Source organism: Cercospora beticola, chromosome 3 (assembly GCF_033473495.1).
Source record: "Cercospora beticola chromosome 3, complete sequence".
Taxonomy (NCBI): domain Eukaryota; kingdom Fungi; phylum Ascomycota; class Dothideomycetes; order Mycosphaerellales; family Mycosphaerellaceae; genus Cercospora; species Cercospora beticola.
Window position 1 is genome coordinate 1,461,486 of NC_088937.1, and position 22,155 is coordinate 1,483,640.

The following is a 22,155-nucleotide window of genomic DNA, read 5'->3' on the forward strand; positions in this document are numbered from 1 at the left end:
GAAGCGGATATCCCAGCACACTCTCGTCTGGCGTTCGCATCGTATACTTTGAGCAAGCCTCGGCGATCGGAGACCGGCTGCCCAGATGCATGAAACCGCGAGTGGAGCCCAAGCCGTGTATAACTGAATTTGAAAGATGCAGACAAGGTACAAGTTGCAAATCCGATGGATATGGTTTCACTGAACACGTGGTGGGGTTGACGGCCGCAGTCTCAAGTCGTCAATCGATGCGAGAAGTGTTCGCCTCGTCGAAACCGTATCCGTAGCTAGTTGGGCCGAGTGTGACAGGACGAAGGTTCGGCGAAAGTAGAGACCACCGCGTTAAGCTATACCCCAGCCGTAGAGGGAAATTTGAAGTGTGACCGAAGACTTTCTCTGCTAATCGCTGAAAAATAAACTGGTTGTGCCGACCTGTAATTTCAACACAGTCCGCCATCAGGGTAGATTTGTGGGGTTCAAACAATGAGGGTATCACATCGAGAAAGGGTCTCCTATTTGTAGGTTGACAGCACTCGGTCCGAAGGACTAGCCAGCTTGTAACGAGTAGATGGCAGACCAAAAATTCGGAGCTCAATCAGACGCTCGAGCAACCTCTGTCTGAACTCTGAGTCCTGATTGCAGCTTATTCAGCCTTGAAACAGATTGCGAGCTTTCCAGGTTTCATAAGCTATCAGCTAGCAGTGCTGGATGTCAAGGGAACATTTTAATAATTTGAGCTGTGAGTGTCGATCAACTCTGAATAGAGTGTGATACATCATACCTGGAGGTATGGCAGTTATGGCTGTCGATCTCAACCAAAGCTTGATTTCCAGACACACGCAGGGCAGTCCTTCTACAATCGTGTTTCGGTCGTCATCTCTCGGAGACGCACCCACAGCTTGCGAACAATGCTTGTCTGAAGGCATGTTAACGATGAGTGTTCCGCTTATTGAGATGCGCGTAAGTGTTGTGTTGTGCTAAAGAGTCGCCGTCAGCATAGTCTGAGTTGGTATGTTTATAGTTTTTCTAAACTGGGCGATGGCCTTGTTTGCATCTTGCTCGTCTGGAAGCATGTGTGATTGCTGTGATGGCAAGAGAAGACATTGCCAACAGAGTTCGAATGTGGAGCACTATGTTTTCTACTGCAACTCTGTGGTAATTGGAGGCATACAGGCAGCCAGCAACGAGGGAAAGAAGAACCGGACGCCACGAGTGGATACCACACTCAGTATATGAGTGGAGCCTTACCGCAGTCAATGATGATGACAAACGATTTCCCCTCACGGCATTACCAGATCCTACTGACCCAATCGATATTTGTTGAGCTTCCCGTAGGTACGCGGCCGGTCTCGAAAGGGGATCCTTGCGAATTGCAGGAACGTGGCACTTAAGACAAGCCACTATAGGGCTTCATTCGCTACCAGTGACGCTGCACTCTGGAGCGCCACGGTTGCTGCGCCTACATCGTACCTGCTTAGCCAAGTTGTTGAACTGCGTGATACTAGTCTTGGAGAAGAGTGTGATGTCGTGACGGATCCTGTTCAGACGACAGCGAACGCGCGCCCATACCCACGTGTTAATGAATGTCACGGAGGATCGTCAATGCACAAATGGATCAAGGATCCATAGAGTGGCATTGCTTCTGTTGCTGGTGTACGAAAGCGAGTCGCGGAGCAAAAGGCTGCTTGTAGGGTCATCCGTGATTGCAATATTGGCATGAGCCGGCCAGCAAGCACGCGTATCGGACGCCAGACATCGATACGCAGGCTATTCCATCCGGTTTATCGGTTCCTGCGCCGTCGAATGGGATCGAGGTGTCGTGGTGGTAGGCAGGAGCACAAGCGCGCCACTGCAGTGTGTCGACCAGGGTGCTCGAGGCTCCCGGCCGTTGCAACGGCAGACCATAGGAGCGGGCTGCGCTCGACATTGGCAGGCAAGCATGCGAGGCAGCGTGGCCACGGCCGACGCGGACAAGGTCGGACATGCAAGGCACAATGTTAAACGTGCTCGTCGTCAGTCGAGGCGGCGGACAGCTATCGCGACATCGTCGACCCCCGCCGAGTCAATACCACAAGCTTGCTGCATGCAATCGAGGGCCGGCACGCAAAGGCTCTATTGTCTGCGCCAAGCCCAGACGATCTCTATTCCCTTCGGGAGGCAGACCGTTGCGAGTCGGGGCTGAAGACTACTGCTGCTCACTGCTGCCCTCACTGCAGTCGTCGCTGTTGTCCGCCGCATTGAGCATTGAGCGCGCGCTCTCCCGTGGTCTCGATGCGCTGATGCACCCGCCGTCCAGCGCTGCGAGCCCGTCGCTGTCGTGGAACTAATCGCACGGACACTGCCGCCCACACGACCCACAGCAGCGCGAGGAGCCTGGCGACAAGATGCAGCAGCAGCAGACGCTCGCCAGTGATGCATATCCCTCCTCCAACAAAGGATCCTCTTGGCTCGCGCGCGTCTCCCACCGCGCTTCACATCTGCCCGTGGGCAGCAGCAGCAGTAGCAGGCCGCCGCTGAGCCTCCGCCCAACACCATCGGCGACATCCACCTCTGCCGGCGCCAGTCCTGTGCTCCCCCTGGGCACCTTCGCGTCATCCGGCTTTGCGGACTCGCTCGAGCAGCAGCTGTACGCGGTGCAGCAGCGCAACTCGCTCGACCACGAGAAGGACCAGCGCCCCGCTGCCGCCGCGAGCCCGACCGAGACGGAGTTCCAAGCGACGCCCATCGACGCCAGCTTTGGCGATCGCATCGACCAGCAACACTCCGGCAGAACCTCGTCTGATCTGCCAATCTTCCCGACGCAGCAGAGGAGTCGAAGCGGTACCGTCACGCGTGAGGACAAGCCCCTGCCCGCGCAGCCTGCACACGCCCACGAGCACAAGGACAGCGGCATGGACAAGTACACGCGGCAGGCGGGAGACAGCGCCTACGACAGTGACGCCGAGGCCGACGACGAATTTGAGCGCTCCGTATTCACATCGCCGAACGTGGGCACGCATTTTGACGAGCAGAGCGATCACCCTTCGGATTCCGAGGACGACCAGTCGCTGTTGGATGGCGAGGACACACCGACGACGCAAGGCTGGGCGGACAGAGATGGCAGGAGCCCAACTGGGAAGGTGACGCAGTGGAACGAGGAGGAAGTCGCGGACTACATAGCCGCGCTATCGCCAGCATTGAAACAGTATGGCCAGCAGTTTGTGGAGGAAGGCGTCAATGGCGAGGCTCTGATAGCTTTGGGGCATGACGAATTACGAGAACTAGGAGTGGCGAGTGTGGGACACAGACTCACGATACTCAAAGCCGTTTATGAGCAGAAAATGCGCGCGGGTGTGAAAATTGAAGAGGGGGATTACGTGCCACTTTCAGCGGAGGGAGAAAAGGCAGAGATGAACGCGACCCAGGATGATATTGCACGCATCATTGAGTCGCTCAGGCAACGTGACCAGCGCATTCAATCTGCAGAGGCGGAATTGAAGGCTATGCGGGACTACCTGGAACGAATATCAGATGAAAACAGGAAGCTGCGGGAAGAGACTTTGCCAATCATGAGATTAGTGAAGGACCAGAGGACACCATTACCGGACCCGGCCGGTGGCACGATTCCCTCGCCTCGCGAGACCGACCCTGCCAACAGGCTGATGGAGCAAATCCAGAACAAGGGCAGCTCGCTAAGTCGGAAATTCTCCACAAAGAAGCTGTTCCTGAATAAGGACGGCACCAAGCAGAACTCGCCTACGCACCCTCCACAGACTCGAGAAGTGAGAGACGATGGAGGAGGACATCTTGAGGCATCAGCAGCGGCAATGGCCGCAAGCAGTCATCTCACAGCGAGCATGACTAGTCAGGCCAGCCCGAATAGTATTCACGGCCAACAACTGAGTCCCACAAGTCCAGCTTACAGCACGCACCCACCCCCGAGCACAACCGCCCGATCGTTCCCTCAGCACAACCCACGCGCGTACAGTACCGATAACGATGCTTCGTACGCGAACAACCATTACAGCCAGGCCAGCACTCTCAACGAAGACTCTGGGAGGAGTCTACGGCAACAAGATCGCGCACGGCGACAAGCCCCGACACCCAGTCCGCGAGAAGAAGCAACGCCAGATGCTGGCAAAGACCGAGACAATCCGCAGGTTGAGATATTCAAGAGCTTCCGTGTGAGCATAGATGACCCTTGCCGAGTGGTTTTGCCTGTGGTCAGTTATGCAACCCTTCTTCTTGCACCGCTCTGTTTGCTAACACATCATCCCAGGCTCTCAAGCGGTACAACATTACAGATGACTGGCGGCAGTACGCCCTGTATATTGTACACGGTGATCAAGAACGATGTCTGGGCTTGGAAGAGAAGCCACTACTCCTGTTTAAGCAACTGGACAAAGAGGGCAGAAAACCAATGTTTATGCTTCGACGTCATGCTTCGCCGCAGGAAGGGTGGAGCAACACTTCTGGGAGTGGCGCACCAGCGCATGCCCAGGAGCCGAAGGTCAGTCTTAGCGGTGCGAAGCAGGCCTATAATGCGAGGGTCCGCTGACAAGTGCGCAGCAAGTGCCAGGGGGAGTATTGTAAGGACAGTAATTTTCAATAGTAAAAACATCGTCAAGACGACACAGCGTACACGATGCGGGGACGCCAATGCTCAGATGTGCAAGAGCTCAAGCCGCGTAGTATTATCATGAGACACGAGACGACGTTCGCAACGGCGCTTTCCAGGCCATTTTATTTTGTGACTGACTTTTTGCACGCTGGTGCGATTATGAAAGGGGTATTTACGAGCACTTTGTCAACTTTGGCGAACAGTTCAGAAAGGCAGACAGGCTCTTTCTAATGTGGGACGAACAAGCTTTGCGTCTCGCAGGATGCTCAAACGCTGATAGTCTTGAAAACGCCGAAACCACTCTCACCTGTGCTCATCAATGTCCCAGGTATTTGTGGGTGCCAGTGAGCTTCCTTGACTCCTTTCGAGTAGTGGTTGAAAAGCAGCTGTGGTGGCACATCCTTTGCATCAGCTGTGAACTTGCTTTCCTCGTCATCCAGCTCCACAGCCAGATCCCACAACGTCACGTTGTCATCGCCGCCGCATACTGCGACCACGGAATCGTCTGTAGGATGCCATTCCACGCTGGTGATTTGCCCCAGGTGAAATGCGAAATGCGCGACTGGTTTCGATGTCTTAGCCGCTTCGGGCGACTTCCATTGCCGGAGATCCCAGACTGACCATGTTCCATCATCATGGCCACTGGCAAGGAGATGAGCTGTTTGATGCGACCAGGAGAGAACATTGGCATCACTTTCGGAGACCTTGACGGACACCGCGTGCTTTCGAGATTTACTTCGAGCATCCCAGATCTTCACTGTGCCATCGCTGGAGGCCGAGGCGAAAACGTTGCGTTCTGTGGGTGACCATTGGAGTTCCTCGACGGAGCCAGTGTGGCCTGTGTATGGGTTGGTGTCTGTGACGAAGCCGCCACCGTCAGTGCGAGTGGTGGCAAAGATCTGTCCCGCGCTGTCGCCGGTGAGCAGCTTTCCAGCAGGAATCAGGGGTGACCAGTCAAGGGCATATCCTTCGTTTCGTTTGTGAGCTCGAATGGTCGACAAAGCTTTGTTGGCATTTGTGGGGAGCATGAAGCCGGGCTCGTCAAAGGAGCGGAGATGAGGAGTTATATCATGGATCAGTACTTCACCAGATTCCTGCATGGCGGCGGTGATGGTCGTTGGTGGTGTGGAGGCGCTGGCCTGGGGTGATTGATGGGCCCGGATACGATTTGTCGTCGATGTGAGGGGAATAGATTTGGTCTCCAGGACTGGATCGGAAAACTCATCGTCGTCAGAATCCTCATCATCAGAATCGATATTTTGGAATTTGTCGTTTCGTGATAGACCAGAGAGCTTCATAACCATGATTTGATTCTCCTTGGCACGATCGTGTGCTGCTTGCGTGCCTGCGACTGCGTAGGCTGTAGCTGGGTAGGATTTTCGATTGTCGCCGAGGTTGTCCTTGATGATGTCGAATGACAGACATGGCCAGGTCGGCTCCAATGTGTGCAGCATCTCGTACACTGATAGATCCGGCGCCAGTGTCTGTCCAGCTTCTAATTTATGTCGTCCCGGAACGAAGGTCTGCTGGTCGACGTCCATGGCATTGGCAGCCTTCTCTTCAGCCTCACGCTCGTCATCGGGTCTTCCATCGACACCAGCTTCGATAATCTCGTCCTCGCTCTCATACTCATCCTCGAATTCGTCTTCGAACTCCTCTCCATCGGCCAGTGGCGTCTGGGCAACGGGACGGTCGCCAGCGACCAGCCGCTGCGGCTCGACATCTTCGGCAGCGCGCTTTGACATTTTGAAGGTGGTTCAACTTGGGTTGCAGACAGCTGTATTGCCCAAGATGTCTCAGAGGACGTAATGCCGTCGCGTGCGCTTGGGTGCAAAGATGATGCAGTGCCAGAATCTTTTTGCAGCACATGCGTGCGCCGCCATGCCCGACGCGGCCTAGCGGCTGCAGCCGGGTGGACCCCTGCTTGCCTGTGTTTACTTGCTGTCAGGGCAGTGGATGGGCATGATTGGGCTGCGCAACTCCTCGAGACCCGACCTACGCCTCGCCGCCAGCGTGAAGTGAAGCAGTGAGAGCGCGCGACGGGCCTCCGCTGAAGGTGCGAGCAGCGGCGCCGGCCTACACGACGGCGCGCGAGGGTATTATACTCCCCGCCGGCTCCATTCCCACCCAGCATCATCATCACCACCACATCATCCCCTCCACCGCCGCAGCATCCCCACCCGTAGTCCGCGAGTGACACAGCCAGCCGCCCCAGGCCCGCTGCACTGCACAACGCAACGCAACCTGGTTTGACTTTCCCTGCGCTCCGAGTCAGGCAGCGCAGCACAGCGGAGCCTCCACGCCCCTGGAATCGCAGAGTCGCTGCGACCACGAAACCGTAATGGACGTCGAAGCCGAGGGCGACAAGCAGCCGCCGCCGCCCACCAGCCTCGACGACGCTCCCATGCACACCATCACCGCCCACCAGCTACCCGCTCCCGACAACGATGGCCGCCCGCGGACCTCATACTCCGACACGGGCTTCTCCCGGCCCTACTCCCAGTCGGCAGACAACACGCCTGACCACCTGCAGAACGGCAATGGCCTGAGCAGGCCGTCGTCCACCCAGAGCCAGGGTCAATTCGGCGCCGATGGCCAGCGGCAGCAAGCTCAGAAGAACTCGTCAGTGGTCATCAAAGTCGGCATGGTGGGCGACGCGCAGATCGGCAAGACCAGTCTCATGGTCAAGTACGTCGAGGGGAGCTGGGACGAGGACTACATACAAACCCTGGGTAAGACACGCGTAGTAGTTGGGCCTCAATGGACACGGCACTGACTTGGTGGACCAGGCGTCAACTTCATGGAGAAGACAATATCGATACGCAATACCGAGATCACATTCTCAATATGGGATTTGGGCGGTCAACGCGAATTCGTCAACATGCTCCCGCTCGTCTGCAACGATGCAGTAGCCATATTATTCATGTTTGACCTCACGCGGAAGTCGACTCTCAACAGCATCAAAGAGTGGTACCGACAGGGACGCGGCTTCAACAAGACCGCTATCCCATTCCTAGTCGGTACCAAATACGATCACTTCGTGAACTTCCCTCGAGAGGAGCAAGAAGAGATCTCACAACAGGCCAAGCGATTCGCAAAGGCCATGAAAGCCAGCTTGATCTTTTCGAGCACAAGTCACAGCATCAATGTGCAGAAGGTGAATCCGGCCTACTTACTACAGACGATCTGTAGCTGACCTTGAAACGTTCCAGATCTTCAAAATCGTGCTATCCAAAGCGTTCGACTTGCGATGCACAATACCCGAAATCGAGAACGTGGGAGAGCCACTCTTGATATACCAGAGCACGTAGACCAAAGGCAGCGAAATTCCGCTTTTACGCCGCCCTGCCCGCTGACAGAGAGGCTGGACCATCCTGTCACGCACCACCACGCGCCTCGAGAAGATAGGCGGTGGATTGGCATGACCTGGGCCACAAGCTGCCTGGGACGTCTCAAACACGCATTGAACGGAGGACGACTTTTACATGCTGAAATGAGGAAATGAGAAGAAGAAGGAGGGGAGACGCAATTGTGCACTCGAGGATCGATGATGCAAAGAAGGTGCCTGGGAGCGTATTCAACTGCATTAACATTGGGGAAACACAGCACTGCCTTACTTACTATTGAGTAATTCCGTTTGTTCGAACAAATGAACCACCAACCAGTGTTCCACAAATAATGCAGGCTAGTGGACATTACTCCGCGTTTGCTGTTTCTTGGCCGACGCTGTTTCTAATCTGCACCCGATCCTTTCGTACAGAATCCTTGTCTGATTCGGAACGAGTGATGAGTTTGAGCAGGATCAGAGCAGATGGATCAATCACTTGAGCCTCCTTAGCCTGTCAACCTGACTGGTTTATGAACGCAATCACAAACGTATTGCACGACATCAGAAGGCTCGTGTTGGAAATATTTCGCTTTTGGGAGGTATTTTGCTTGACGATATATCGCATGCTACTATGCTGCTGATCTCTGCAGCTCAGCCGGAAAATCTTCATCCGACGGCGGTCCTCCAACCGACAGTGCTAGATCAATGTACAAGACCAATCGCAAGAACAGCCGTGGCCGTTTAAAGACCAAGTTGCCCCAATCGAGCTTCAACTTGGCTCCTCCTTGCGCTCCAGACATTCCACCGTTTCCATTCATATCTTTCCGATCATCTCTCCACGCTGTCATCGAATTGACAAACTTCGCATCATCCTGTGCGTAAGCCACGATATTCGCCAACACATCTGCGCAGAAATCAGAGCCATCGAAGTTCTGTTGTTGTGACTTCAAAGTGCGAGTGAAGACGTCCAAGCGGCGAATTTCCACTGCCTCCATTCCTGATCCGCGTGCTGCTGCGACATTGATGGCTTGAAGGATTAAAGGTAGAGCCAGTACAGCTGAAGCACTGATGGGGAGGTATTTGACCAGTCGGACTTGCACCAGCTCTTGCGTCCGCCTGGAGACGTCGTTGTGCGCCACTTCCATGGCCTCCCGAGCTTCTTCGATCGAGAAGAGCGAGTGTGAAGCCGGAAAAACTTCTCGCAATAGGATGAGATAGGTGTTGAGACCAAATACCGCCGATGCGTGGTATGAGAACATCATGTTCGCATACACACAGATCGTCTCGTGGGCGTCGTCCAGGCTGATGGGGAAGGGGAAGGTCCGAATCGCTTGGTCGTGCCAGTGTCTGAGGGCACCTAGGGCTCGCTGAATATCCGTGACTAATGCTTGTAGAGATCGGGAAGCGAATTCGAGACGGTCGTCTAAGCGCTCGTGAGTGTATAGAATGCGACTCGCATGTGTAAGGCACTGCATGAGACGGCATGTCGTGCCGACCATCTCGAAGATGCGGAGTTGAGTCTCGGTATCGTGTACTAGCGAAGAGCCGAGTTCTGACTGGAAGTCGTCCACGGTCAGAATGTGCTTGTCGGTCTCCCAGTCGTTGATTAGCGGAACTTGTATGGATCTTCGCAGGCCCAGCGAGAGGATGCGATCTCGGAATATAACACCCCACCATATTCTCTTGAGTAATCTTGCCCGAACTGGGTCTTTGATGCGGTAGTATGAATCCGCGCGAACAATCTTGGCAAATCGTATGGCATTCGTGACCCAATACGTGTTCAGACGGAGGAGGTTGTAATTCGGTGCATTGTAGGATAGCAGCAAACACGCCTGTGCATTCGCCACTGGGTCGCGTTCGATGCCGAAGTCGAAGAGGAGCTGATGAAAAGTAAGCACCAACTTTGCCCCTATAGTGAATATCTTACCTTGGCGTGGCGGTAATGAGTGTTCCTTGCTTCGCGTTTGCTGACGAAGCCGACGCTGGACAACGTCTCCAGTTCGGTGTACTGCGAAGATGTCAGCTAGATCAGACATCGTTGGAAATCACGCTTACCGAAGTGGCTGCGAAGACCATCGCCCTCAGTAATAGGTACGAAAAGTCGCCAACACGGAACTCATCTCCATTCCATAGTGCCCAGAATTGATCTTCAGCCACTATAGGCAGATTGGGATGCACCATGCGAAAGTACATGCGCATCATCGGCTTCAGCACGTGAGGCGGCAGTAGCTCGAAGCACCCTTCCACTCGCAGATATTCCTGATCCCGAGGATTGAGTCCAGGAATCTGCACTGTCGATGCTCTGCGCGGAGGAATATGAGAGTTGCCATTGAGTGCCATTCCATTGGGAGCTGGGAGCATTGGCGTGGGACTGAGATGCTGCGGAGGATAAGTCTGTGGCAGCGGAAAGTCCTGTCCGGGTGTTGGAATGGCAGGCATGAATGAGTTGCCCGTGAAAGTGAAGATGTCATCGAGGTCAGTCAAGTGGCTAAAGTCACAGCTTGCGGACGACGCTTCGACGATGCTTGGATCCCACGCGAAATTGCTGGGCTGCAATTCCTGCCATAGTTGGCCATCACCAGTGTTCGGGGAGCCTGAAGACTGCGACCGCGTCTGTACGGAATAGCCATTCTGATCAGAATGGACCCTCGCCACGCTGGGTCGGCGATCCAGTGTGGTGTTGTGAATCCACGTTGCTGGGATGCTCGTCGCTGAAGGCGTTGCAGACGGGGTCGGTACTCTCCAACTATGCGACTGCTGATCCAGAACAGCCGCCTGCTGCGCTTCGTGCGGCGGAGTGCTGTCGCGCCTGGCCAGAGATCAGCATCGATACGTTCGCACGCCGAGGACAGGCCGCATTACTGACCGTTGATTCTTTCGGCGCCTGATCACACAGTTGGTGCCAGCGTCTACGCAGTTGGAGCAGGGCGTGCCACTCTCCAGCACATTGCATCGGATCTTGCCTGCGCGCGTGTTCAGATCAGCGGGTATGAAGTATGTGCAAGACGCTGAATCGTACGTGTATGGCAGTGCTGACAGGCTTTCCTGGATCGTCTCTGCTTGAGCTTGCCTCGCAGCGCGGGCGTTGCGCCTGGCGGATTGACGATAGAAGTGTCCTCGGCGTGCAGGCTCCCCATGCTCCCGGCGCGCTGGTCGACTAGGGCGCTGGTGACGGTACGGCAAAGGTGGTGTTGACGGTGAATGAGAGCCGCATTTACCGGGAGAGAGCAGCAGTGCGTTGCAACTATACAGAAGCGCAAACTTCGCAGCACCTCGAGGCTAAGGTGAGGTTCGGACGGGGCAGTAACTAGGGGTCGAGACCTCGCGTCCGCCACACACCCACACACTCGCAGCCTGCCTGTTTCCCCGCCATCGATGCTCTGCGGACAAACTCTATTTCCCGAACTGGCAGTGCCGTTGTCGCTCGTTCCAACCGATGCGAATCACTTCGTGGAGGGCCAAAGCCGAGAATCCGACAAAGCGGAGACGAGGCGGGCCTGCCTTCCAATGGCAGCACGCTCCATGGTCAGCCGACGCCGTGGCTCCAGCACGTCAGCCTGATGAACAGAGCAGCAACTTGACAACGCCGCCAAGCACACGCATATCGGACACCATCGTCTTTGGTTCTATGCCGACGAGCTATGAGATTAATGAACAATCTAGCTGGTTCTCGGCGAGATGCAGCCAAAGCGAACCCGTTAAGCAAGAAGTCCAGAACGCAGAAAGATCTAGACCAGTCCTATGCGAGCTGTCTCGGACGTTCCAATCAAACTTCGTACCAAATTCACGTGAGAAGGCGAAGATGCCAGTCAAATTTCCATCTAACTCAGGTCATTTGGAGCCAGAGAGAAGCATTCGGAGGCCAGATGCTCTCGGAATCTGCCTTTGACGCCGAATCACGCTGTGAGCTGAGCAACGGAATGAAATCTGAGTCTCTGCAACCAGTCTTCTGAATTGCTCATACACGTGCAGAGGGATCCAGAGTTGGGACGGTAAGTTGAAACAATAGATTCTTCACAGCTGACATCTCGATTATCTTGATCTTGTGTGCAGCGCTCCCGCCCTTGTGCTTTCTATCATCGGAACGGAAGGTTCAAGCTCCGTGCTCCCATGAGCTGTAATTCGTACTGCTGACCAAGCTTCACTTACAGGACTCGTGCTCGGAAGACCGCCAGAAAGCGAGACCGTCGCGCATTGTACGAGCTCGCGTTCGCATTGGAAGATGAGGCTTGTGAAGCTCCAAAGAGGTGCGCTCTTGCCAGCCAGCATCGTCGGGTGAAGCTGCGTGAAACACGCACTGTATCAACATACCTCGTTTACTCGTATGCATGCGCTGTGTGGTCAGCATCTGCTTCCTTCTCTCTTCTATGCACAAATCACTCGTTCCCGAATTGTCCTGCTACTTCAGCTTTGAATTATGCTGCCTGGCATATTCGCAGAGCACAATACCGGCGGCAGTCTGGACATTCAGACTTCTCGTGATACCCACTTGCGGGATTTCCACCAGCATGTCACACTCAGAGAGGATCAATGCCGGAATGCCTTCGCGCTCGGATCCCATGACCAAAAGGCACTTCTCTGCCAGCACACAATCTGCTGAGCCGAGCATGACAGATCTATCAGTCTGCTCTATGCCCACGACACTGTAACCTTCCTCTCTCTTCTTTTTCGCCAAGAATTTTTGGATCTCTGCTGGGGCAAGCGCATTGATCGCAAGGTGATAGTGAGAAGACACAGCAGTAGACGTGAAGTCTTTATTGGACGTGACGCGAGGATGTTCAAGGTAGAGGCCTCCCGCGCCGAAGATTTCGCTGACGCGTGACAGTCCGCCCAAGTTGTAGGGATTGTCGACAAGAGAAGCGACCACGAACAGATTGTTGTGGCGTTTCCGTGCTGACTCAAGGTATGCACCGCCTTTGGTTTGAAGAGCCGTAGCAGAGACTGGACCGCCATTGAAAGACCGGGAAATTTGGTCAATGTTCTGTAGCAGGCGCCGTTCATGGTCGATCGAAGCTGACGATTCTCCATTTTGATCTGAATTTGTCGGCCGGGCAGCAATCGGGTCACCCAAAGATACGCAGGACGGCGGAAGAGTTCGAGATGGATCGTCTTCCGCGTACAATGCCAAGAAATCGGCATGAGAGCACATGCGCTGCTCCGTATCGTCCAGATCGTGCCAATGGCCCTCGACCAAGTGAGCAAGGTTGTGGTCGTTGATCGGGTCAAACACGCCAATTTGTCGCTCTAGAGGTGGGTCACCGTACACTTCCAGGCTGCGAATGAACTCATCGAGGGCTTCGAAAGCTTTATTGCTCGTGATGGCATCGATCTGCATCTGACGCACATGATCGAGAAGAATGGGCACCTGCCACTGCGCCTCATGTCGGATGACGACCTTTGATGAAGCTGCGAGTGGCACGAAAAGAGTCGCCAACTGCAGCGCGAATTGCTCATCGGCACCTTTGGCTTTGGCGACTCTCACACCAATTTTCATCAACGACGCCAAGAACTTTGGGTTAGCGTGATGATCTTTTGCGCGCAGTTCCTGGAAGATTACATCTCGCAATTCGGGATGATGAATGTAAATGCGGGCGACAATCCATTCGAGCAGATATCGATACCGTGGCAGAGGTTCGAGCGACAGAACGTATTGCATGTCGGTAAGTATCTTTCTCGCTTCTGTGCTTTCTGCAGAAGGGATGAATTGCTCGCAGCAAAGCAGCATGACTTGCAGCTCCAATATCGTCTTCCACTGGCTCACCACGTTTGGTGGGACCTTTTGTGTCAGCCATGGCTGGAACAGTGCGTCGAATACTTGTCGTGGCAGCTCAGCATGGATAACGCCCACCCGACTGACGAGATCCAGAAACGTTGCGAAGCCTATGCTCTCGGGTGGCCCGAAGTAAAACTCACGGTTTAGTGATCTCAAGCTTGGGCTGATATCTGAGATCAGCGGCACCAGGACTTCCTCAAGCTGAATATCGATCGTGGCCGAAGGCGGGTGCTCTGCTATGTGCACTATCAGATCAGAGAGCTGTAATGCGGTTGCTGATTCCGGGATGGCGGTCACCACATCTCTAATGAGAGCGACTAACGGAGATAGCATATACGATCGAGGTTGGGCAAGCTCGAGCAAGCGCTTGGTTTTTGTCGCGATCAAACCGGCAAGACTCTGGTTCTCCGGTTGTACTGCTAGCCGTATCAAGCTGTGGTGGAGGAAGAGCTTCCCCATGGTGGCAAGAAGTCCTTTCGGCATTTCCAAGTACTCAAGATCGTTCCAGATATCATCTAGCTCTTCTTCTATGATGTCGATCGTCATAGATTTATTGCTGTCGTCCAGCGAAGTAAGAAAGGCGCGGCATCGCTGGAGTGCTTTCTGCTCGTTCTTCTCTCGGTTTGATGGGGCCACGGCCATCGACGCGACAGAGCCGTGTTGCTCAGCTGAAGCTTTTGGAGGAAGCTTGCTAGCCTTTCCTGGCAGGCTCTCCCATTTGGCAGCAGCTTCATTCACAAATGATTTCGATGAGGCGACTTTCTGTAGACGGTCGTAGGAAAGGCGCCAAACTTGTGCAAAGGCATAGTCACGCGCTACTTCCGTCAGATTTGCCCATGTGGCAATTTCGTAAATTTTTTCCAGTTGCTGATCACTAAGAGTGAGTGCCGAGTTACTGCTGACAGCTTTCGCGATGCCGTGGATTAGATACACTTTCGCTTGGGAAAATCTGTTTCCATACCTGCCAGAGATGCTGGCGAGTATTGCATCCACGGCTGGCTCGAAGAGCTCTGGGTTGTTCACGAGCAGGCCCGCAACAAAAGCAGCAAGTTTGTTGCCATGTTCGCAAGTTACGACGCCATTCTGTCGTCGTAGAGTGTTCGTGAAGAGGTTACCTAACGTGGCCCACGGCAGGAACGACTCTTGAAGAAAGTCGAGATATTCTTCCTTGCCATCTACGCGGGGATTAGCACGCAAGGCCCACAGCCCCACGAGCTTTCTGTTCGATTCCTGCATTCTCTGGTCCAACGCACACGAAAGCAGCGTGTAGACCCAAACCGGCTGAACAACGGATTTTGCCGAACAGAGAAAATCTAAGTCAGCTTCACATTCCTGTACCTGGTTCAGATAGCGGCTGAGTACTACAGTCTCGAACACCGTGCAGTAGCGAGCATAGTGCTTTCGTACTAGGTCCGATGCTAACTCCTAGTTAGCACTCAGCATTCACGACACTCACCTGCACCACTGCTCGTGTCTTGCTTCCTTTGCTGGACTTCGACAGGCATGAGCACTTCATGTTTGGTGGCTGTTTGCCATAACTTACATTCCTGATCAGCTGATTGAACAGTAATGGACTTGAACGCATCAGGACTTTGACTGGCCGCGTCCACTGAAGCCCTTAGGATCTGAAGACAGCTTTTTCTGCGCTCATTATCGCCCTCACGGAGGCCACTCATGATCAATGCCCAGTAGGTCGGCTCGATGATGCCGCCATCGACCAGCGCTGCTGTTGAGATCCATCGGAGCCAGAGGGAGTAGCCAACGGCTTTGAATGTTTTGTCTGGGAAGTTGATGAGATCTTGTACCCGCGCCCAGATACATTCTTGATCTGCGTTGGCGTGGATCATCTGAGTTGACAGAAGGAATGACAGTGTTTCTTGTGATTGTATTCGAAGATCACGATTCTCGGCCCCGAGAAGAACCAAGCAAGATTGGAAGAGTACCTGAGTACGATCGTCACCACATCCAACAAGTGATACGCGGTTGGCCAGACGTAAGCAATTAATCGTCCGCTTCACGATGCTGACAAGGTGCTGATCGTCCAGACGCAACCCTTCTTTGGATCTAGACTGAGCATTGGAAGATGCCACCACAAAATAGTCCCTCGAAGCGTTCCGAAGTGTGTCCGCTGCCTCTGTGATGAGGGTACAGGTTCGAGCAATAATCGCGCCATTAATCTCCTCATGCTCAGCACATACTGCGACTACTTGGTCTAGCTCGCCTTGGTCGATGAGATGATCGAGGTGCTCAAATACTGTCTTGGACGCCTCTGCGTCTGGCCTGAGCTGCAATACGGTCGCCGTGAAACTGAGATCGGATTTCCCGCTTTGAAGACTCAGCGACTTTGCCAGATCGCGGACCAGGGCGATCTGCTCCTCAGGAGAGATACGGTCCAGCAATAGGCGAGCTGTCTGCGCCCGAATGGTAGACATCCCGAAATTCCTGTATTGAGCTCGATATTTCCTCAGCACATGCTTGCTTCTGGGAGGTAGACGTAGGAAATGTCTCATGAAAAGGCCTGTGCAATGTCGCGTGTTGTGTCGCCCATGTCCACGTCCAGACGACGCGAAGTCAAGAAATTTGTGGAGCGGCCCGAGCTCAGGAAAGTTCACGACTTGCAGCACGCGTCATCGCGCTGCTTCTTTGACTTCGCGCTCGGCATTCGGAACGGTGCTCCAGTAGTCGCGTCTAACGACAGTCATGTAAGTGACAGACACATTTCATGTTGTCTTCTTCACTTTTCTCTTAGTACACTTATCTGTCGAGATGCCGCCAGAACGCAGAGGATCCACAGCCGAGACCGAAGCTCGAGGGCACAAGGCGAACGTTGGCGAACAGCAGCGAGGAGATGTGGACGAAAGACAGCCTTTGCTGCAGAACAGAGATGCGGGCGAAGAAGTAGACGAGCGCGAGCTGCTCGCATTCGACAAGAACGATCCCGAGAACCCACGCAATTGGCCTTACATGCGAAAGATGCTCAACGTGGCGACTATTGCCTCAATGGCCATCCTATCTCCCTTGGCTTCCTCGATGTATGCCTTGCCCGTTCACCCCTGTCTCATGATGATACGGTGAAAACTTGGGTCATCTTGGTGATTGCAAATACAGCTGCATCAGAGTGTCATGCTGTGAACAATGCTTACCAAACACGCTTAGGTTTACTCCAGGCATCGAACAAATTGCAGATGGGCTCGACACAACAACTGACTCTGTTATCGCTTGCACCACAGGCTTCGTGGTGATGCTTGGTATCGGCCCTCTGCTGCACGCCCCACTCTCGGAGACCTTTGGTCGGAGAGTAATGTATCTCACATGCTTTGGAATTTTCACCTTGTTACAGATACCTTCTGCTCTGGCGCCCAATATCGGCACGCTCATTGCCATGAGAACACTAGCAGGCTTCTTTGGGAGTGTCAGCATAGCCAATGGCGGAGGATCGCTTAGCGATCTGTTTGAGCCTGGTCAGCGAGCTGGCATCTTTGGCTGGTATTTACTGGGTCCTCTCATGGGCCCGACTCTTGGTCCACTATTCGGTGTGTAACATGTGGACTTTGTTAAGGGACATTTGCTGATCATGCTTCTGGCGCGACAGGCGGCATCATAGTACAACGTTTGTCTTGGAGATGGATATTCTGGTTCTTAACGATCGTCTGTTTCACTAATACAGCTATTGGATTCTTCTTCTTGCGCGAGACCTACGCTCCTAAAATACTGGCACAGCGTAAGGCACGACTAGAAAAGGAACAGAACACGCGCGAGCGATATCGCTACGAAGGCGAAGATCAGCGACCTCTACTCATAAAACTGAGGTACTCTTTGACCCGACCTTTGCGGATCCTGATACAGCCAATCGTTCTCACGATGAGCATCTACCAAGCGATTCTATTCGCAACGACATACTCGCTGTACACCAACTTCCAGCCCATCTATCAAGGCGAATACGGCTTCAATACAGAGCAAGTCGGTCTGGCCTACCTAGGACCTGGACTTGGCTTTTTGACTTGCGTCTGGTTCGTCGTGCCACGAATCGATACAGTCTACAACCGACTTGCAGCTCGCAATGATGGAAAAGGTGTGCCGGAGTACAGACTTCCATTAGCCAATCTGGGAAGCTTTCTCATTCCGACTTCACTCTTTGCATTCGCATGGAGCGTGTCAGATCACAGACACTGGATGGTCTCGATCATCGCGGCATACTTTTACGGCATTGGACAAATAATCATCTTCAACTCGACGACGAATTATTACATTGACTGCTTTGAAGCATATGCGGCATCAGCTATCGCGGCCGGGGCTGTGTTTCGAGCAGTGGTAGGAGGAATTGTCCCGGTGTTTGCGCCGTCCCTCTTTCGAGACCTCGGGTACGGTTGGGGCATCAGCGTCTTTGGATTTCTGGCACTGGTGATCGCGCCAGCGCCTTTGATATTTTTTTACTATGGCGCTACCATACGTGAGCGTTTCTGGATAGACTTGTAGCTGCATATGCCAATCCGCTGCTTTTCGTGCATCTAGCGCCGCAACGTAATGGGAACACCATATCTGTCGTTCCCTGTGTGAGAAACGTTCGGTCTAGACTATACGAGTCAAAGTTTTCTACCTCTTCAGCGTCTTCTGCTTTTCAGCAGCCTCAACGACCTTCTTCTTCACTGCCAGACCCTTCCGTGCCCTCACCTTGTCAACATATTTCAAAGCGACATTCTCCTTGTCAGCCTTTTCTCCTAGATCCTCGAGCTGTTCCTCTGTATAAGGTACCCAGTACGGGTCCTCATCAATCATTTCGAAACCCTCAAATACCAACTGTGGTGCCGCAAAACCACTCGTCCTCTGTCGCATCTCATCCGAAAAGCCAAAAGACTCCGCCACTGGTAGCAGTGACAGCACAGTGAAATTATTCGTCGACTCCAGCATTTGCTCGTCCACAATACGGCCGTTTCGGCGTCCGATCACGTTGTACACTTTGCTGAGCACTTCCGTCGAAGCTTGAATTTCACAACTGTACATTGCAAGCATGATACGAGGTGACCAGTCGAGGAAGCCTTGACGAATAGAATCCCGAACGGTCCGGAGCACTTCGCCGGTGAGACGGCCCATGTTGGCACTGATCTCATCTTCGGACAATTCGGTGCTGACGTCTTCGAGGAAGATGGCAACACCTTGCATTGGTTCGTGGCATAGTGGTCCTTGATATGTGGCCAGTTGGAAGGCATAAGTGATTTTGTCGGCAAGAGCTGCAATAGCTGATGTGCCGTTGGCTTGAGCTTGGTCGTTATTTTCGCGGAAGAATCTTCCACAGACACCAGCCGCTGTCGTGTCGATGAGAACATTCGGTCCAACGCGCCGAGGGCCAAATGCTGCAATCTTGTCAATCGCATCCTTGAAGATCTCGCGATCGGCCTTTTCTTCGATAAATGCAGCGCCAAGCTGTTGCTTGAAGTCGGTCATTGAGAGGCCCTGGTCGGCGACAGCATTGCTTTCTTCAGCTTCAACATCCTGCTCACCGGGCTCTCCAGCCTGATCTGTGTGATCGCTGGTGTTCGCTCCAGCAGATCGTTCCTCTTCCTGCGCTTTCCGCTCCGAATACAACCTCTTGACCGCACCCGTGTGCTTGATGAGGAAAGCGGTGACCGGCGCTGGGAGGGGTCGCACTGCTAGGCGGATGGTCAACTGCTTGCTGGAGGTGACACCCTCAATTCTGCCGCGACCAAGCGCAGGGTTGCTAGCCTCTTTCATCTCTTCGGCTTTGACAATAGACTCTCGATATGGCACCATAGCCTCGCCAGCTTGGATCTCGCATTTCGCGAATCTCTCCTGGAGATCTTTCATGCAGCGTTCCAAGTGCAGTTCGCCCGCTGTCAGTATCACGTGCTCGCCGCTTTCAAGTTGTTCGTAAGAGACGGCAGGATCGGCCTGAACAAGCAACTGCAAGCCACGGATCATCTTGTCCAGGTCTCCAGGATGTGCCGGCTCAAGCGCGACGCGTACAATAGGTGCATTGGTAGATATGGCTGTGGTGGATGACAGATTCGGCGCTCCTTCCAATTGCGAGGAGATTGTGCCTGACTTAAGGATCGCGCCTTCCAGCCCAGCGATGGCGACAATGTTGCCAGCAGGTACTGAGTTCAGTGACTCGAGCCCACGTCCCATGAGCAGATACAATGCAGTGACCGTGACTTTCTGCGGCAGTGGTTCGGCATGCGGTTGCGCAGGGGTGTATTTCGGTGGCAAGACATATACCTCGTCTCCGACAGTCAGTGTGCCGGAAAGCAGACGAGCGAAACCAATCAGATGTTCGGGATCATCTTTCTGGTCATCATCTTCCGCGGGAGCGTCCAACTCATCTTCGTCTCCAATCGCTGCTGTACTCAAGGCATCGGCGACGTTGTCAACATTGGCCTCGCTGTTGGCCAATGCCTGAGCACGTGCAATTTCCGCTCTTTTCTTCCGCCCAAGCTCTCGAGCCTCCTCGGCTGTCAGAGCACCGCCGCGCCTCTTATTCGATGGCAGCTCGCTTTCCGGTATTGACACCATCTTACTGACATAGGCTACTATAGGCTTACCGATAGTCGGGTCCGAATGGGTCATTGCGTCCTTGATCGCACCATCGATATGCTCGGCGCCAGGTGAGTTCTCCAACAAGGCTGGTACGCGATTCTCTTGGGCTGCTTTGGGGGACGGAAGGCCCATGATGACAGATACAAGGACAGCGGTGGACAGCGGAAGCCAGTTTGTAAACACGGCAGATAGCAGTGCTTTAGGGTCTTTCGATCTCAGAATGTGTGCAGGTATCTTGATACCAAGACTTTTGGTGATTTTCTCAAGTAGAGCCTCGTCGCCTTTGTTGTTTGGCCCACCGGTCGTAGCTTCATAAACTGCCCAGATCTGTTCCAGCACCAGTTGCACGAACATGGGCTTCAGGTTCCGACCCTTGAGGTGCTTCGAACTCAAGACACGCTTCGACTTGGGGTCCAGGTAGAAATCGCCCCAAAGGACTTTTTCCAGAAGATTACGCTTGACGCCCAATTTCTTCTCGTACAATGCTGCGAACTGCCGAGGAGTGAAGGCCCATCCATCAATGGCAGTGGCGAAAATGACATTGTTTTTTTCCGGCTCGAAGTAAATGTCTTCGTCATCCTTCTCCTCGTACTCTGTCGAGGCATCACCCGTGACATAGCCATTGTCGTCCTGCACGACACTGCCCTGTCTGCTACGCGCATCATCTTCCTGCGCCTTCGCCGCTGCAGCTGCACTCACCTTCTCGTCCATGCGCTCACGCCACTTCAGATCATCCTCCATGCGCTCGCCGAGGGCGAAGCTGCCGACGACTGCGTTGACCTGCTCGAGGAGTTTCGACAGATGAGTGTAGGCTTCGCCTGGGCTCAACTTCAATTCCGTAATGAGACGGTCCATCTTGTTGATGACTAGGAGAGGCTTTAACTTTTCCGTCCATACTTGCCGCAGCACTGTGACTGTCTGAGAGCACACGCCCTCGACAGCATCTACGAGCACAATCGCACCATCGCAAAGTCGCGAAGCTGTAGACACTTCGGAGCTGAAATCGATGTGGCCGGGCGAGTCAATGAGATTGATCAGATATTCTTTCTGCTCCGGCTCCGCGTCAGGAGCACTTCGCTGGAGAAGTGGGAAATACAACGATATGGCAGAGGACTCCATGGTGATGCCTCGTTCCTGTTCATCGGGCCTCGAGTCCAAGTAGCGGACCTTGCCGGCCTGCTTTGGCGAAATAATTCCATTGGTGGCGATGAGGCTATCCGTTAGAGAAGTCTTTCCATGGTCCTACAACTCGTCAATACACGTTTCGTGATAAAACGGGGGGCGAGTCGACGTACAACGTGAGCAAGAATGCATATCTGTGGCAGGTTAGCTTGGCTGCAAGTACTGATCAGCAATTTCAAATGCTGGCTTTGCTCACGTTGCGAATCGTGTCGCCAGCCTGCTGGAGCTTGACCAGCTTTTCGGGCTGGACGACAGGCATCTTTTTGCAGACGTCCCAGCCTTCGGTGCGCTGCCGTGCCAACAGACCAGTGTCAACGGCGACGGTGGCAGCAGATAGCAGGCAGAATTGAAGGACAGCGGCCCGTTTTATGGCATCCCCGACGCGATGATTCAAAGTGAGTAATGTGGGATGCAATTGGAGGAAAGCTTCTGCGTGCCGCCGCAGCTCCCAGCATTCGTCCAAGTCGCTGCAACGGCACGACACGATTCACCGAGGCGGGCAGGGCGTGTTGACACGCTGCATGCATACATACATGTAGCCCTCACAACACGCCGGACGTGCCATGCGCCGACTGCGATTGCCTCGCTCGCCGTCCTCTCACTTCCTCATCCCGTCGTCGCAGCAAGCATCAGCGACGCGCCTGCCGCAGAAGGACGACCCTTTTCGCCCCCCTTCCAATCTAGCACCCGCCGTCGATCGCATGTCCATTCGGCCCGCCCACCACTGCCCACGAATGCAGC

General features: G+C 54.0%; 7 protein-coding genes across 7 annotated transcripts; 3 read left to right on the plus strand and 4 right to left on the minus strand.

Annotated features, from left to right (window-relative positions):
* Positions 1-2,363: 2,363 nt before the first annotated feature.
* On the plus strand, positions 2,364-4,551 carry RHO25_004530 (uncharacterized protein; the record flags this gene model as incomplete). The annotated part of the gene is made up of 3 exons (XM_023595451.2): positions 2,364-4,181; positions 4,238-4,468; positions 4,528-4,551. 3 exons carry the CDS (start codon positions 2,364-2,366, stop codon positions 4,549-4,551), a joined length of 2,073 nt encoding a protein of 690 aa, XP_023457264.1.
* A 294-nt stretch (positions 4,552-4,845) lies between these two features.
* On the minus strand, positions 4,846-6,324 carry RHO25_004531 (uncharacterized protein; the record flags this gene model as incomplete). The annotated part of the gene is made up of 1 exon (XM_023595452.2): positions 4,846-6,324. One exon carries the CDS (start codon positions 6,322-6,324, stop codon positions 4,846-4,848), a length of 1,479 nt encoding a protein of 492 aa, XP_023457260.1.
* A 596-nt stretch (positions 6,325-6,920) lies between these two features.
* SPG1 (septum-promoting GTP-binding protein 1) lies at positions 6,921-7,890 on the plus strand (the record flags this gene model as incomplete). The annotated part of the gene is made up of 3 exons (XM_023595453.2): positions 6,921-7,311; positions 7,369-7,736; positions 7,792-7,890. 3 exons carry the CDS (start codon positions 6,921-6,923, stop codon positions 7,888-7,890), a joined length of 858 nt encoding a protein of 285 aa, XP_023457261.1.
* A 646-nt stretch (positions 7,891-8,536) lies between these two features.
* RHO25_004533 (uncharacterized protein) lies at positions 8,537-11,044 on the minus strand (the record flags this gene model as incomplete). Its single annotated transcript, XM_023595454.2, has 5 exons — positions 8,537-9,787; positions 9,835-9,915; positions 9,963-10,716; positions 10,774-10,870; positions 10,927-11,044. 5 exons carry the CDS (start codon positions 11,042-11,044, stop codon positions 8,537-8,539), a joined length of 2,301 nt encoding a protein of 766 aa, XP_023457258.1.
* A 1,262-nt stretch (positions 11,045-12,306) lies between these two features.
* Positions 12,307-16,112, minus strand: RHO25_004534 (uncharacterized protein; the record flags this gene model as incomplete). Its single annotated transcript, XM_023595455.2, has 2 exons — positions 12,307-15,098; positions 15,224-16,112. The coding sequence occupies 2 exons, from the start codon at positions 16,110-16,112 to the stop codon at positions 12,307-12,309; spliced, it is 3,681 nt and encodes a 1,226-aa protein (XP_023457906.2).
* Positions 16,113-16,446: 334 nt separating this feature from the next.
* Positions 16,447-18,156, plus strand: RHO25_004535 (uncharacterized protein; the record flags this gene model as incomplete). The annotated part of the gene is made up of 3 exons (XM_023595456.2): positions 16,447-16,712; positions 16,837-17,213; positions 17,273-18,156. The coding sequence occupies 3 exons, from the start codon at positions 16,447-16,449 to the stop codon at positions 18,154-18,156; spliced, it is 1,527 nt and encodes a 508-aa protein (XP_023457256.1).
* Positions 18,157-18,273: 117 nt separating this feature from the next.
* Positions 18,274-21,673, minus strand: RHO25_004536 (uncharacterized protein; the record flags this gene model as incomplete). The annotated part of the gene is made up of 3 exons (XM_023595457.2): positions 18,274-21,474; positions 21,528-21,548; positions 21,611-21,673. The coding sequence occupies 3 exons, from the start codon at positions 21,671-21,673 to the stop codon at positions 18,274-18,276; spliced, it is 3,285 nt and encodes a 1,094-aa protein (XP_023457257.1).
* Positions 21,674-22,155: the final 482 nt, after the last annotated feature.